This window comes from Amia ocellicauda, chromosome 6 (assembly GCF_036373705.1).
Source record: "Amia ocellicauda isolate fAmiCal2 chromosome 6, fAmiCal2.hap1, whole genome shotgun sequence".
In the NCBI taxonomy this organism is placed as follows: Eukaryota; Metazoa; Chordata; class Actinopteri; order Amiiformes; family Amiidae; genus Amia; species Amia ocellicauda.
The window spans coordinates 11192154-11209914 of NC_089855.1; the positions used below are offsets into that span (position 1 = coordinate 11192154).

At 38.2% G+C, this 17761-nt stretch overlaps 1 protein-coding gene across 1 annotated transcript; it reads left to right on the plus strand.

Annotated features, from left to right (window-relative positions):
- The first annotated feature begins 312 nt into the window (after positions 1-312).
- On the plus strand, positions 313-17043 carry slc9a2 (solute carrier family 9 member 2). The gene is made up of 12 exons (XM_066706134.1): positions 313-653; positions 3594-4057; positions 6884-7134; positions 7386-7603; positions 9075-9274; positions 9868-9957; positions 10202-10272; positions 10796-10960; positions 11071-11167; positions 11616-11732; positions 12269-12356; positions 13948-17043. The coding sequence occupies exons 1-12, from the start codon at positions 389-391 to the stop codon at positions 14364-14366; spliced, it is 2445 nt and encodes an 814-aa protein (XP_066562231.1). The 5' UTR covers positions 313-388; the 3' UTR covers positions 14367-17043.
- Positions 17044-17761: the final 718 nt, after the last annotated feature.

A 17761-nucleotide genomic window follows, 5' to 3' on the forward strand; every position in this document is an offset into this window, starting at 1 on the left:
AAGTAAATACTTTAAAGAAAAGGTATGGCCTTGGAGCAGATCATTTGACCATATCTGTGTTTATTGTGTAGAAGTAGCTGGCAAGGCGGTGTTCATATTGTATCAGTCCTTCATCTGACACACACCTTGGGCCCCACCCTCTATGGTGCGCATATGGTTCCTCTGAGTTAGCCTGGGAATGTAGTCACAAAGGTAACAGCAAGAGGAGGAATGCACCTGGGCTAATTGCTGCTTTGATATACAGTAACTTCTGTGATTTTTATAGTTGACTTTGAATCTTTTTTATAATACCCAAACACTGTTATTATTATTATTATTATTATTATTATTATTATTATTATTATTATTATTTATATTTTGATTTTGAAGGGTTCTGATGTTAGTATAGATGGAATATTTATCTCATTGGAAATTGACAATGACTTCCCTGGCTTTCTGGATTGTCTTGTTGTCTCAAATCCATGGATCCTGTGCAGAAGTTGGCAAAATGTCTACAATACCCAAACATCCACAAACGCAGTCGACAAATGAAGTCCAGGCCTTCCCTGATGAGGAGAAAAATAACCTTCCAGTTTTCACCATGAACTACCCACGCATACAGGTGCCATTAGAAATAACGCTGTGGGTGCTTTTAGCGTCCTTTGCGAAAATTGGTAAGTTTATTATTATTGATGAAATACATACACATCTTTTTGCGTTTAAACGGAAAAAAGGAAATAATATTTGAACTGGCAATTAATTAGGCTAAATGTAAACTCAAATGCATTATGCCTAATTGTAGGTCACAACGCACGGATTAACAGAACATTGTAAGTATTCATTTTTTGTTTGTTTATACATTATAATAGGTAATAAAGGTAATAATGATAATTATGATTAAAAAAGAGAGAGGAGTACTTGATACACCGGTTAATATAAAATCCTTACATTGTAGCAAAACATCATCATTATTATTATTATTATTAATAATAATAATAATAATAATAATAATAATAATAATAATAATAATAATCGTTTAAATTGTGTTATTGTAATGGTAAATAATCACTTTGAGTGTGTTTTCAGCCTATATAAGACCATAAGAAAGTTTATAAACGAGAGGAGGCCATTCGCCCCATCGTGCTCGTTTGGTGTCCATTAATTGGATCAATAAAGTGATGCAAGTATCCTATACAGTCTATTTTTAAATATGATAGCTAATGACGCGTTGTCAGCTGAAATAATCTTGTTTGTCTATAAAACTAAATTGGATTAATTTAATTGTGTCATTGTTTTATCCACCTTCAAAAGCTTTTTATCTCAAGTCTCTGCTTTCATATTATAGCGGGTTCAATTATGGAAAAAAGGCTTGAAAAAACAGTTCTGAAATACAGTGCATTTAACGCAACGCCATTGTAAAGGCTACTTTTGAAATGTGAAAATCAGTGTTGTAGAGGGACTGGGAGGACATCTTTATTGTGTATTTCATCACTGTAACAGTTAGTTAAAAAAGGAATAAGTTTCTTTACCCATCCCTACCTCCCAATAACCTCACCCTTCCCTCCCATCCAAGACCGTCCGTGGCCAGGAGACAGACAACCAACAGAATAAACAAACAATTACATGAACAGGTGGACAATTAGACAGACGGACCGATGACACGTCGACAAACTAAGATATAAACATAAAATTGTGCGCATATAGGGGACCAATTGGGATGTATCACTCATGTCCAAGCATAAAAAAATCAACACAAACATAAATAATAAATAAATACATACATACATTTTTAACAGACTGTTTGGAGTTATGTGTGTGTGTGTGCGCGCACGCATGAAGCATTAGTTATAATGGTAAATGGAAAGAATTGAGAAATTGTGCCCAAGTTTCATTAAATACATTTTCCTGGTTATTGTTGGTGGTTTTGTTGTTTTCCTGTGTAATATAATCTGTTTACAGGTTTAGCCATTGTGTGATGCTATGTTTGTGTCTGCTTTTCCAATTCAGGAGTATAGACTTCTTGGCAATAGCTAACGCTGTGAGAACTGAGTTGGGTTTTGTTCAGGGAGGTTGAGTGTGGATAGGTCTCTGAGCAGACATGTGGATGGAGATGTGGGATGCTGCAGCCCAAAAAAGATGATGTTTTGTTTATCACTTCTTGTCAGAAGTGTTGAGTTGGTGAAAGTAATTGTCAGGGGTGTTCAGCGTACAGTGTGAACAAGTATCAGACTCTATGAAACCCATTGTAAACATTTTGTGCTGTGTAATGTGTGTTCTGAGAATGACTTGTATCAGTTGTGTGAGGGTGTTATTACTCATTGTAAATATATTCTTACAGATTGGTGTCCAGAAGCTGGTATCAGTGTGGATTGCTAAATCTTTTTCCCAGTCGCAGTTGGAAGGGATATTGATGAGTCATTTTTGGATAAGAGATTATATAATTATGATAATGGTTTCTTGGAGAGGGTTAATTTGTCAATTGTTTTTGTAATGATACCAAACTTGTGTTCCAACCATTGAATGCGAGGAGGTTATTATTTTCAAATATATTATGTAAATGTGTGATACCTTTCCTTTTCCAAATGCTGAAGACTATTGGGCTTTTATTAATCAGGAAGTCAGGATTCGACCCTATTGGGGTGAATTTGCAGGGTGTCATGGTAGAATGAGTGATTCTGTTAATTTTCTACCAAGCTGTCAGGGTTGTGGAGATTACAGTGTTCTTAAATTGAAATTTCTTTGTATACAAACTGTTCAATTTCTATCCATGGTTTGATCTGTTTATTTGAGTATAGCCATTTTGTAATATATTGTAGTTGGTTAGCCAGGTAGTAATGATAAAGATTTGGTGCACCCAGACCTCCTTGTAGTTTACTTGTATGTAGTGTGGTTAACTTAATCCCAGGTTTTCTATTCTTCCTGTAAAATTTAGTAATTATTGAATGTAAATTTTGGAACCAATTGGTTGTAGGTTGTACTGGGACCATAGTGACCATACCATATTTTGGGTAGAATAGACATTTTAACTGTTGTAATTCTGCCAATAATAGAGTGGTATGTTCAGATCATCTTCTATGATTTTTATAAGTGGCATGAAATTGAGAATTTATATTGTGAAGTTATTTTGACGTAGGTTGAATGAATGTACTGCAACAGATCTGTATTTTTTATACATATTAAAGGAGTCTAAGTATTCAATTTACAAACAAAAAGAAAATGAAAAGAGAGCAGAGATTTACCCGTTGGTATACTGTACAGCTACACCATGTCATGTTTCTGAAATTTATATTTGTATAATTTATTGCAGTGGATCTCTTGCGGTTTTCGATTGATCTCCATATCAGACTCAAAGCCAGGCATGACGCTAAATACAGGTCTCATATTATCTCGTATTAATTAAATACTATGTCATATGGACATAATTTTTTCCAACACTTGCTTTCCAAAGCTTCTGTACTTTTGTTTTCCAATTCATTGCACAGATTAGGAGGTGGAACTTTATATTCTGTGCACCAGTCCAGTTATTCAGACAGCCAACACCTCTAGAAAAGATCAGTTGTTGAAATCATGGTTATTGTAGGATGCTGCTGGATATTTACTTTATATTTTCACAGGTTTCCATGTTTACCACAAGATAACCATATGGATCCCGGAGTCCTGTCTTTTGATTTCCATTGGATTAATTGTAGGAGGAATCATGTACTCTGTGAAGGAAGTGCCTCCAGCTGTGCTGAGCTCGAATGCCTTTTTCCTGTACATGCTGCCCCCCATTGTACTTGATTCGGGCTATTTTATGCCCACCCGACCCTTCTTCCAGAACATTGGCACAGTGTTGTGGTTTGCTGTGATTGGCACCCTGTGGAACTCCATCGGAATCGGAATCTCCCTTTATGCCATCTGTCAGATTGAGGCCTTTGGTATCCAGGACATTAACCTGCAGGAGAATCTGCTCTTTGGCGCTATTATCTCAGCGGTGGACCCCGTGGCAGTGCTGACAGTGTTCGAAGATATTAACGTGAATGAGCAGCTTTATATCGTGGTATTTGGGGAGTGTCTCTTCAATGATGCTGTCACTGTGGTAAGTGTCCTTCAGATACCGTACCTGAAGTGGAATCAACTACTGCATGCACCTATATACACCCATATCCTTCCCAGAAAAATAGTTAATCAAGTGATGGCTTGAATGGGGTTTGTTGGTGGACAGCAATCTTCTAGTCTTTTCACGGATTCTCAATTAGAATAAAGTTCAGACATTGACTGTCTTTGGTCTTTTGTAAATTGAAGCAGGTTTTCCTAAAGGATTTGCCTGTATTGAGCGCCATCCATTTTGCCCCTCTACCCTGACAAGCTTCCCCATAACATGATGTTGCCCCCACCATGCTTCACAGTTGGGATGGTGTTACCTAGGTGATGTACTGTGTTGGGCCAGACATAATTTGCATTTAGTTACAAGGTGGTGCTGTTTACCTTCCACTTCTAAATGATTGTCTTGACTCTGCTCTAAGATGTATTCAATGCCTTTGAAATCTGTTTATACCCCCGCTTGATCTGTGCCTTTGCACAACTTTATCCTGGAGTTGTTCATGGTAGTATATTTGCTACCTAACTGTGGGCCTTACAGAGACAGGTGTATTTAATCTGAAAACATGTGAACCACTTTTATTGTGCACAGACTCCATTCAACATATCGTATGAATTCTGAAGGCAATTGTTTGCACCTGAGCTTATTTAGGCGTGTCATAGCAAAGGGCATGAATATTCCTCTAATGAACACTTTTCATGGTTTTATTTTTAATTGATTTACTTTAATTAAAATTCAGAAACTATGCATTTGAAAAGAAGTGATACACTTTTTGTGGAATCCCATGGAAAAAGAAAACTGTTTGGTTCTGGTACTACATTTTACACATCATGTTTTGCATAGGGAGTAAAGTTTTTTGCAAACTTGTGTTTTTGGGGCAGTTTAACAAAGTAAAAAAAAAACATAAATGTACTACCAGTAGATAAGTGCTTAATTGAAAGAACTTCAATTGATTGATGTTCTAGTGTTCAGGCACACACATTGTCAAAACCTTTATTGCTTCAAGAACATGTAGAGCAACTTCACGATAAACATATCTTTCCACAGATGTGCAGGATGATTTCTATTATTTTGTCTTGAAATGTTCTAGCAATTTGTTAATTCAATTGTGACATTTTTAAGGTGCAAATCTAGCCAAAGAAAACTCAGGTATGGAATAGAGCAATTCAGATAATTTGTATTATATTTGTACTTAAATGTCTAACATTGAAAAATCAAGTTTGTTATGTTTGGAGTAAGCATTAATAATAAATGTTTTTTTTCCTGGAGCAATCCAATTTGAAAATGAGCCTGCATGCTAGTAGTGTTTAAAACAATGTAAAAAAACATCTAACTTGCAGAGTTAGTACTAAGTTGCGTACTAGCTAGTACAGTACTATCTCAAGATCATCCCCAGGTAGTACGCTGCATTCACTTTTTGCAATTGACCCATATGCAATTTCTGTGTTTTGATAGCTAATCAGTATTGACCAACATTCCTAAGATACTAAGATTCTGATTGGTTTCCACATAGTGACAGGTGTGGCTGTTAGGCTTTTCAGGTCTGATCATATGACTTACTTTTATCCTTATACCTTTTACAAGCCCTATAAGAGCATGCCAAAATAACTGATTAGTTATGATTCAGGTCTGTTTTAATATTTTGCAGAGGAACATGATTTTTGCTAACCACCATTCTGTGTTTTCTCACAAGTCAATTAATTCTAGCTTTTTCTAGTTCAGAACATATATGGATATGGTTATACCTTCATACCTTCATAACTAAAAATAGTTAAATGAGACCCTAATAAATAAACATTTTTGTAGGATAATAGATTTAAACACTCAATAGTTTTTTTGCAATGTTATAATCTCGCTATTCAATCTCTAGCTAATTTACATCAACAGCAGATAATAAATGGATGAGGACTGGAAGTAATTCATGCTGATCCATTACCTTTTATTTTCCTTCATACATTAGAAAATCATTACTGGTATTTTAGTTATTGAACTTTTTAAAACTAAACAAAACCTAAACAAAGGGGCTGTTAAAATGGAAAATATAGACTCCCTCACTCCCATAGGAATCTCTAAAATGAACGGAGACTGTGATTTGTATAGATGCCATCAAACAGGTTTTGTAACTCCCTTGTTTTCTAAAAGTTGGCATCAGCAGTCTGCATGCAGGTGGGAGTGATCACAGACATGTGAGTCTCACGGAAACTAGCTATTGAAGCTACGAGCATTGTCATTTCAGAATATCAAGGACATTTCTTTGGATAATAAAGGGAAATATGATACTAAGATACTACTAAGATACTTGACAAACAATGTGGTCACTGTTGCGAGAGAACCTGAATTAACGTTTCTTTCCAACTTCCTTGAGGTTCTTTTGAGAATGAGTTCCACACCTCGACCCTTCTGTTGCTTCATTAGCAGTGATCTAAAATAAAGACCTCAGGCTAGAAAAAGAAAACCGTTCTGACAGACAGGGTTGAGAGACAGCAAATGCTCAGGTGTGGCCTCCATGCTGACCCTACAGAACATGAGTATCTTCATGCTCATTCCCTGAGGCAGCTGTTAAGTATAAAGGGGGGCAGGTGTAATGGAGCTCATTATTATCAGCCTTAAGATGATATCGCACCCCGCATCCTCCTCCTTTCATGGGATGACTTTATGATGTATTGGTTTATTTATGGTGTGCCATACCCACGTAAATCAATTAACCAGTAATGCCAGTGCTAAATTATCTAAAAATAAAACAAAATAATTTTTACCTTTCTCAAACAATCTGTAGATTACCATTATTTCACCTTTAACCTGCTCTTTCTGTCATTCTCTCAGGCATTATACAACATGTTGACTTTTGTGGCAGAAATGCCTGAAGTGGAATCCATTGATGTCTTCCTTGGCTTTGGAAGGTTTTTCATTGTCGGCTTAGGAGGGGTGCTCTTTGGGTTTCTGTTCGGGTTCGTGGCAGCGTTTACCACCCGGTTCACCACAAATGTCAAAGAAATCGAGCCTCTCTTTGTCTTCATGTACAGCTACCTGGCCTATTTGATAGCTGAGCTGTTTTCCCTATCCAGCATCATGGCGTAAGTATTCATAAAAAGTAGAACAGAAGCTGTGTGTGTGTGTGTCTGTGTGAAAGTGTATGTATGTAAAAAAATAAAAATTAACCTTTTGAGTGCATGTGTATAATGCCGGAATATGATTTATCTGGATTAAACATGCACGTTTTTGTAAGTATCTATACATGCATTTCCCTCTAACTGTAAGTGATTTCCTTCATGTTTTATGACTTGAATATTATCACTGTGCAATGATGTGCTCTGCTCCTTTTCAGCATTGTAACGTGTGCAGTGACCATGAAGTACTATGTAGAGGAGAACGTGTCTCAGAGGTCCTGTTCGACTGTCAGGCATGTCATCAAGATGTTTGGCACTGTCTCCGAGACCCTCATCTTCTTCTTCCTGGGAGTTGTGACCATTACAAGTGATCACGAATGGAACTGGGCTTACATTTGCTTCACCATCTTCTTCTGCTTCTTTTGGCGAGGCATAGGTAGGGAGTTCGAGTTCACTTTGTTTCTTTGTTGATGTGTTACTCCAATGTGCGTGGGTACGACAGGTTTGGCTGTAGGCATGCCGGACTTCAGAAGTCTCTTGAATTAAATATACACGAGGAAGGCCACTACTTCCTGCTAGATTAATTGAATAAGGGTTTTGGATTACTTGACCTCAGAGAAGTGATCTGGGGTCACTCCTCTGTAGTTAGTAGAGGTGACATAAAATTGGTAGTAGGTAACATTTATGCACAGGTTATTTGATGATAGTTATGATATGCATCTGTAAAGATCTGATCTTATCTTATACTTTCATGTTATTCACTGTAATGTGGGAATGGCTTGATGTTACTGATGCTATCCAGGTAATTTGGGGAATACTATATAATCCAACTTCTAAGGTTTAAGAGTGGATGAAGGAACCTGCTAAATTTTATCCAAGCTTTTTGTGATGGAGAGAGGGTGGTCTTTGTGTTACAGTTATTATATATACACCGATCAGCCATTACATTATGACCACTGACAGGTGAAGTGAATAACAGTGATAATCTCGTTATCATGGCACCTGTCAGTGGGTGGGATATATTCGGCAGCAAGTGAACATTTTGTCCTCAAAGTTGATGTGTTAGAAGCAGGAAAAATGGGCAAGCGTAAGGATCTGAGCGACTTTGACAAGGGCCAAATTGTGATAGCTAGACGACTGGGTCAGAGCATCTCCAAAACTGCAGCTCTTGTGGGGTGTTCCCGGTCTGCAGTGGTCAGTACCTATCAAAAGTGGTCCAAGGAAGGAAAAGCGGTGAACCGGCGACAGGGTCATGGTCGGCCATGACTCATTGATGCACGTGGAGAGCGAAGCCTGGCCCGTGTGGTCCGATCCAACAGACCAGTCAGGGTGCCCATGCTGACCCCTGTCCACTGCCGAAAGCACCTACAATGGGCACGTGAGCATCAGAACTGTACCACAGAGCAATGAAGGAAGGTGGCCTGGTCTGATGAATCATGAGTTCAAGGTGTTGACTTGGCCTCCAAATTCTCCAGATCTCAATCCAATCGAGCATCTGTGGGATGTGCTGGACAAACAAGTCCGATCCATGGAGGTCCCACCTCGCAACTTACAGGACTTAAACGTCTTGGTGCCAGATACCTCAGCACACCTTCAGAGGTCTAGTGGAGTCCATGCCTCGATGGGTCAGGGCTATTTTGGTGGCAAAAGGGGGACCTACACAATTATAAGGTGGGTGGTCATAATATTATGGCTGATCGGTGTAATAGTGAGTACAAATCCTTGGGTACAAATGTTTGATCCCATTCGGTTGTGTATTTTTTGTTTTTGGTATTTTGCTGGAGTTCATATGTGTGCCCCTAATTTGATTGTCATTATTATCTGATAGTACAGAAAGAACTATGCAGCTTCTGCTAAAAATATTATGCAAAGTTTAACTCTTTATTTTTCTCCTCCCCACTGTCCAGGTGTCCTTGTCTTAACACAGATTATCAACCCTTTTCGCACCATACCCTTTAACTTCAAAGATCAGTTTGGCTTGGCGTATGGTGGTCTTCGGGGCGCTGTGTGCTTCGCTCTGGTCTTTTTGTTGCCTCACAGTATTGGACGAAGGAATTTGTTTCTCACTGCCACCATTGCCGTGATCTTATTTACTGTCTTCATTCAGGTAATGTACACCTTTTCTAAAATCCATGCTTTTACATGCTAGAGTTTTAAGCATTTTGTTAATATAGGTAACATATCAGTTGTCCTTTCATTGACTGCAGCCATACAGGAGTTTGGAGGTGTTAAATTAGGAAATTATTCTAAACATTACAATCCTAGTAAAACCTTATTACTTACCTTTAGTTTAGGTCTTTAGAGAGTCATTGAAAACACAGTGTTGGACTGCAAAACCGGTGGCCCTACCACATTCCTGGTTTTCACTCTTTAGATGGGTATTAGTCTGCTCCCCCTGCTGACTATGGATGGGTGACAAAATGCCCAGTTGTTGGAGGAACATTGTGCATTAATCCACCCTGCCACAATAATGCTGCTAGAAGTTACTTTAGTGAGGAGTTGGTTATTGCTGGTTGTCATTAGAATTTCAGAAATTCCTCTTAAACTTAAACAATGTAGTCACAGCTTTTTGTACCAAAATAAGGGCCTTAAGTAATATGCGATACAGACATTATTACTCTGCAGTATGTGATGCACAACCTCATTTCACTTGGACTTCAGCTTTAAAGACAATGATCTCTTCTTTTTTTTAATATGCAGGGTATAACCATTCGGCCTTTGATTGAGTACATGAATGTCAGGAGGACAAACAGGAAACTAAATACTATTAATTTTGAAATCCACAGTCGGGTAAGTGGCTACATGCTTCTTTACTATCAGTGCTCTCTCTGCATTCATTCAGAACATGCTGCAGGTTCATATGGTTAGTGAGCTTGCTGTTGTTACAATGTTTGGCTGCTGCTTGCAAGGATTGTGGAATATAAAACCTAGCCATGAATTGTGATGGACAAGATCTGTAAACTTGTTTGCATCTCAGGCCATCGGATTGGACATTTGCAATCAAATTTGAGGTGAATAAATTTGATTTCCACAGGTCATGGAGCACACAATAGTGGGTATTGAAGACCTGTGTGGGCAGTGGAGCCATTACTACTGGAAAGACAAGTAAGCCCAATCTGGTACTCCACTACAGGAATTCATAGCTTCAGATGTAGTAACTGCTCAACACCCCAACATGAAGTACAGTGTGTTAAACTAAATGCTGGTCATTTTATAATTTCTCTTTTTTTTCTCCTGCACCTATGCCACCCAACCTGTGGCCACAATAGATCCTCACCTTTTGTGGACTGCATCTTATCTGTGGTCTGCCTCCTTCCACACTCGTTCACTTATATTTTACTCCCAGCATCCTTATTCCTCTTTTTTCTTTTCTTTTTTTATCCTCCACACATGTTCCTCACATACTTTACAAGCCACATTTAAATATTCCAAATCTTTTTCATCTGTAATTTTTTTTGTCATCTATTAATCTATTGATCTCTCTCTGGAAAACCTTGCTAGCTGTAGAAACAGAAACCTCTCCCATTTGGGAAAGAGATGACTGTTCAAAAAGAAAATACACAAAATGTCAGCTTGTCCAAACTTGGAGCTTAGAGCTAAAACATATGTTTGTATTTTTCATTCTCAGGTTTAAACGATTTAATGACAGATTTCTTAGGAAAATTCTCATCAGGGAGAACAAGGCCGAGTCCAGTATTGTTGCTCTGTACAAGAAGCTAGAACTGCAGAATGCGATGGAGCTTCTCGATACAACTGGAGACATTAGTGCTGCTCCTTCTATGACTTCTCTACAGTAAGTGTTTCTGTCCCTCCTGTTCTTCATAAGTGTATGAATTATAGAATTACAACATGTATACTTTTCTTCATTCAATCTTATAATGATTCCTTTTCCTAAATCTGCAGGGACCCTAAACCTCCCAAACCAAAGACATTCTTACCGGACGAGCTGAGGAAAATGCATGAACTGTTGTCCAAAAATATGTACAAAATTCATGAAAGGGTAAGCTTGTCACAAATTATATACTGAACGTATATAACGTAGCGTACAGGGTAAACTGTGTTTAGAAAAAAGTCAGATTGGCTGTAGCTAAAAAAATACTCTTTTGCCTCTGATTGGAGAAATTGTTGTAATTGATATAATTTGTTTTTCAATTTTTTCCACCTCTAATCTTTACTACAGATGCTTATAAATATGTACTTCATACTAAATACAATAAGATGTGTTACACTACTGGTCAGAAATGCTTTATTCAACCCATTAATCAAATAATTTGACTAATTGTGTTAATAATATTGACAGATGTTTTAATTTATGTCCCTCCAGGAATTTAAACAATGTACATTTGAGGAGGTTGGTCCTGAGTATTATGTTAATCAACTGCAAGACACTGCCTGTGGTTTTTAAGTTTGTAGTCGGGTTCATGTTATCAGTTTCCATTCCTTTGCAGACCATTGCATACACAAACAAACGTGCGCTGCCCGACGACTCAAAGACTAAAGAAATTCTTATCCGTCGCCATCTCAGCCTTAGAAGAAGTATGAGAGGAGGAAGCTTCCGGAGAACTGTGAGTAAATGGGACTAATAAACTAAATATAAAGTGAAAAATTATAGCAAGGGTATGGGCCCCTTACTGTAGTGAAACATTTTCTGGATTGACCTATTATTCGATGGCACTGTATGATATTTATACCTATTTAGATGAAAATACTGGCAAAGTATTATAGGAAATGACAGCATATTAATGTAGATGTTTTAAACTACTTTCAGTATTCCCCACCCCCTTGGTAATTTTGTTTCTGATCGTAATGATTTTGTTATTGACCTCCTCCATGTATAATGTCAGTACTCTGTCCAATAGGTCCTCCAATAACATAATTTACTGATCTTGTTCTATTTCAAAATATGTCAGGTATTGTCTTGTTCCTTAGACAGCATATAAGCTAAAGACTTCATCCCCAAAACAAAAGGCGGGGTAGTTTAATGGCAACCATTTTGCACAGTGCTATTTATTTTAATGTCATCTGTATGGAATGCACCTGTTAATTAGTTTCCTGGTAGGTAATACGAGAAGTACTCATTCTTAATCTTATCGCTCTGCAGGAGGTTGACCGGCCCCAAAAGTTCTTTTCCCTTCCCACTGGCCAGAGCCTTCACTCACAACTCAAACACAGAAAACCTAGTTTTACAGGTATGGCTTTCCACAGTGACTCAATTATCTTAGTATTTTGTTTAATCAATCAAGTGGTATCCAAATAATCTATATGCCTTTCAATCCCCTAGCACTAAAATTCAAGGATCACATAGGATTTTACATACCAGGCTTGCTGTCCATAACAAAATACACAGATCAGCCATTACATTATGACCACTGACAGGTGAAGTGCTATCCAGGTAATTTGGGGAATACTATATAATCCAACTTCTAAGGTTTAAGAGTGGATGAAGGCACCTGCAAAATTTTATCCAAGCTTTTTGTGATGGAGAGAGGGTGGTCTTTGAGTTACAGTTATTATATATACACCGATCAGCCATTACATTATGACCACTGACAGGTGAAGTGAATAACAGTGATAATCTCGTTATCATGGCACCTGTCAGTGGGTGGGATATATTCGGCAGCAAGTGAACATTTTGTCCTCAAAGTTGATGTGTTAGAAGCAGGAGAAATTGGCAAGCGTAAGGATCTGAGCGACTTTGACAAGGGCCAAATTGTGATAGCTAGACGACTGGGTCAGAGCATCTCCAAAACTGCAGCTCTTGTGGGGTGTTCCTGGTCTGCAGTGGTCAGTACCTATCAAAAGTGGTCCAAGGAAGGAAAAGCGGTGAACCGGCAACAGGGTCATGGTCGGCCAAGACTCATTGATGCACGTGGGGCTGGCCTGTGTGGTCTGATCCAACAGACCAGTCAGGGTGCCCATGCTGACCCCTGTCCACTGCCGAAAGCACCTACAATGGGCACGTGAGCATCAGAACTGGACCACAGAGCAATGGAGGAAGGTGGCCTGGTCTGATGAATCATGAGTTCAAGGTGTTGACTTGGCCTCCAGATCCAGATCCAGATCCCCAGATCTCAATCCAATCGAGCATCTGTGGGATGTGCTGGACAAACAAGTCCGATCCATGGAGGCCCCACCTCGCAACTTACAGGACTTAAAGGATCTGCTGCTAACGTCTTGGTGCCAGATACCATAGCACACCTTCAGAGGTCTAGTGGAGTCCATGCCTCGACGGGTCAGGGCTGTTTTGGCAGCAAAAGGGGGACCTACACAATATTGGGCAGGTGGTCATAATGTTATGGCTGATCGGTGTATTCACAGTATTGAATAGTTTATCCACTTTCAGTTCACTGTAACTGAAGTCTAAATAGTTACTGTTAACTTAATTACTCAATCCACAATTGAAGGCAACTGAAGGCATTTATAAGGAGAATTTGTATTACAGGCCATGTAATCCTCTCAAATAAGCTGCTGTCACTTTATAAAGCATTCGAAAACATTGTAGTAGTGATTGCAAATAACTTTCAATGTACACTAAACAATTTGTTAATCAGTCAAAAGTAACTGCCATGGTTGAGGTGGCTGACTGCAAAGGTAGTTAAATAAAGGTAGTTGAAACAAATACCACTTTAAATAAAAATGGTAAAGTAATTTTTATCATAAAGGCTGGCTGCATAAGCATGACTGAGTTGTGAACACCATCACAGCAGTAAGTGTTGGAAACCCATTTTATTTTTGGTTCCCCATTATATTTTGGTTCCCATTTTATTTTTGGTTCTGCAGGCAGCAACGCAGAATCGGAGATAGACTATCCTTCTGCCAGACCCACCGCGCTGCCGAGAAGGGTGCAGCCGGGCAGGACATTGTCCCATGCAGGTGCCATGATGCCGCTCCGAAGACTGGACACTTTGACGGAGGCGGCTGACTACAGCTCGTCATCACAAGTGGAAGTTATAAATGAGGGAGGAAGTCGGAGGAACAAGGGTGCCTACAGACAGGGGTCAAGCGTGAGTGATTCTATGGTGCATGTGCCAAGATGGCGGTTCGGCCCTCCTGCAGACAGAGCCTCCAATGCCAATGAAGACCAGGAAGAAGAGGACCCTCGGCCTCCAGCAGGCTGGACACCAGAGCCTCACAGCCGTCGGGACAGAGGGGCCGACAACCCCTTGCTGAGAAGACCCAGGGACCCTTACAATCATTGAGTGCACAGTCCTGTTGCCAGCCTTTGGAAGCTGCTCTCTCTGACCTCTGACTGGGTCTGTTCACAAAATCTCCGCCACGCAGATGGGAAGCAACAGATTTGACTTAGTTTTGAAGATGAACATTCTGTAACGTATATATTTGCAAGAAAGATTTCAGATTGCTACGTTTGGTTGAATTGCAGAGTTCTTAGCGCTTTTGAAATATTGTAAAGTTAATTTTGTTGAACGCAACATTAACATTCAAAATCTCTGCAGGTACTCCAATTAAAATCCAAACCACTTTGCATATTCCTCTTGAACCATGAGCTAGACGGAAAAATGGACCTGAGACAACACTGCATATGAGCTGGAAATAGAAGCTGATTTTCAACTGAGATGCTTCAAAGTGCTTAAAGAAGAAGAGCTCTTTTAGGTTTAGGATAGTTCATGTAGTTTTATCCTTTACTGTTGAAGGGGTTTTGTCTTTTTTCTCATTGTTATATATATTTGTGAATGCATATAATAATAATAATAATAATAATAATAATAATAATACTAATAATAATACTAAGAATAAAAAGTGAATATTGTGTATACCCATAGAAAGCAGTATTTATCATTCGACAACTTTACATATGTTCTTTGAGTTGCAAGTTTATATTTAAATTATTACCCAGTAGCATTAGTCCTATTCTATGCAATGTTTCTCTTTTGGGAAAAACAAATAGGAATCAGATTACCCAGACCATGTTGCTAACACTTTATTATTGGCTGTTTGAAGACAGGGAGAAGAGTCCATAGCTGCCTTTGATTCTTGTATAATACATAGATGTACGAACACAGACCAACACAAGAAGTATATTTGAACAGAAAATAATGAGAACAATCCAATGTCAGAGTTTAAAATAGACACAGATGGAATTGTTTTTCATGTACTTATGAATTGCACTGGTCCTTTGTATTGCAAAAACATATTTTCGATGTAAATACATTTAACAGCCGATCAATAGTTAATAGATTTCTTCATGATGCCATAACCATCTAATATTAGGGCATATATTGATGACTATATGGAAATGGTATCAATAGACAAAATGCGTAGTAAATAAAACCTTAATTGAATTATATCAGTGACAGGATTGTAGAGAGGAGAGTTAAGTGTAATCTGGACATGATTTCAAAATATTTTTCCTCCCCTCTCATCAATTGCTAAAATGCATGCTCTTAATGGAGGGACATTTTAAAAATAACACTTGTCCTTTCTTTTACCCCAGTTTTTGATATCTTAAATGGTAGCAGGAAATGTGGAATTTAAACATACACAAAACCTCCTTCCCTTCCTCCACTGAGGATTCAACTGAATGTGATCCGGTGTCAAATTATAGAACTAAAAAAATAGTTCTGGTGTCACAATGGCAAATCAAATAATTGGGAACTCAAAATAAACAGATTGATGGCTTTCTGTACCATGACATGCATGCATTGAAACATCCATCAGATTAATTCATGTACTGGTTAATGCTCTGACACTGCCCTGGTTTAAACTCAGCAACATACTGTGTTTTCTTGTTCAGGGAGATTTCAATATCTTTAAAAGAGAGATGTACTGAAGATTGGTGCATACTCATTATTTGCTTTCAAAGCTTTTGCTGCAGAGCTTGAATCCCTTAATAAAATAGCATCCCTCCTGGCATGTATATAATACTATTAGTTTTAAAAGAGGGCGATTTGTCTGTTAATGTTTAAGGAAAAGTAAAAGGACTTTGCATTTTGGATGGACTGCACCCTTTGTAAGCAAATAGTCATGCAAATAAAGAAATGCATTGTGCTTACCAGCTCTGCTAGGAAAATCAAGATACCCAGAAACTCCTGAATAGCACATATTGATAATTGGACATCAGTTTGTCTTATCACTTATGAAGTGTGGCAAGTTATTTTTATTGCTTGCAATTACATATATAACTTACTTAAGTTAGAGTCTTTCCCCATTCCAAATGAGTGTGTAAACTGGTAATGTACAATTCAGGAGCTTTTGCCGAACCCTAGTAAGACTTCGACGGATGGAGTGTAATAATAGATTTAGATTTGACTGGAACTTGCTTGGCTGAGGGAATGATTGGCAGGCCATAGGGAAAAGGCATCGGAAATCCCCCCACAGTGTGAAATCGACAGTTTGCTGCAAAGGTGCTGTTTGGGGAGGATGGAGGGATACGAAGCAATGCAAGCTGGGAAAGTAGGCTTTGAGCCTGTTTTTATATGTGCTGTGGGCATGATTAGAGTCTGACTCCTCACCCGAAATGTAGTTTAAAAGTCCAACAGGCATATCCCACGGGTGCAGAACAATGGTTCCAGAGTTTTAGTCCTGCAGGCATTAAACATAGAGATCTCAACCAAATGCATAATGTTAAATAGTAAATAATGAGAGACTCTCAAAGATTAGTGCTTTGCATAAACTGCCTCAGTATAAGATCTGTAATCACATCTTCAGTGGACAACCTTAACACTATGAACAAAAAAAAGTGTGTTTTACTCCTCAAAAACAAAATGCTTATGCTCAGTGTGATGTATGATTTTTTCTCATGATGTGTACTATTGTTTGACCATATTTAAGAATTGCTGTTAAAACAAGAAAAATGACCTTGCTTGTTAACCTGGATACTTCCTTACAGTTTTATACATTTGTCAAATAAAGAATATACTTTTTGTAATAAACAAAAATAGTTCACTACAATCTTATTACACTGGATAAGGAAAATATGATATCTAATACAATTATGCCTCATCTAAATCTGTATCCACAAATGTTTATGATAAAGTTGGTAGAAATATTTTGGGAGATGGAAACCTTCCCAACACATTTTTTACTTTAGACAGTTTGACTTAATCTGAAACCAGGTTTTAAGAATTATATATATTTTTGCCTGGAAACAACCATAGGAAACCTGTTTTGCAATACACTAGAGACTTTGTCTTCTAATGATTGTGCTCAATTTCACTGATTACATCCACATGAAATAAATGTCTGTTATAGACATAGATAGGAAAAAGCAATATCCATATGCATTATGCTATAAACACAGTATATTATTGTGTAAGCATTTCAATGTAGATTTACCCACAATGTTTTACTGCCACCTAGTGGCATGGCTTTCACTTGAAGGACTTTCAACAGGTGGGTGAGGCTCATTTAGTATAAAGTTTTATTAGCTCACATTTCTCCACCTATGAAAGCTAGCTAGCAAGCATTCCTTATTATTGGTCTCTTTGGAGAGAGATCCTGCTTAAAACATAAGTGGTTTATTTTTTGTTTTAATGTATTTATCTACATTTACAAATTACTGCAAATGAGCTCCAGCTGATGTGAATTAACTAAGGAAATCACCAAACAGGATCTCTCAAGACACACTCTGAGCTGT

Excerpts from the sequence above, each read along its gene's own strand:
- slc9a2 (XM_066706134.1), top strand. The coding sequence starts at position 389 with ATGGAATATTTATCTCATTGGAAATTGACAATGACTTCCCTGGCTTTC. Across the intron at positions 11,168-11,615 it reads TGTACAAAATTCATGAAAGG|ACCATTGCATACACAAACAA; the intron begins GTAAGCTTGTCA and ends ATTCCTTTGCAG. Across the intron at positions 11,733-12,268 it reads GAGGAAGCTTCCGGAGAACT|GAGGTTGACCGGCCCCAAAA; the intron begins GTGAGTAAATGG and ends ATCGCTCTGCAG.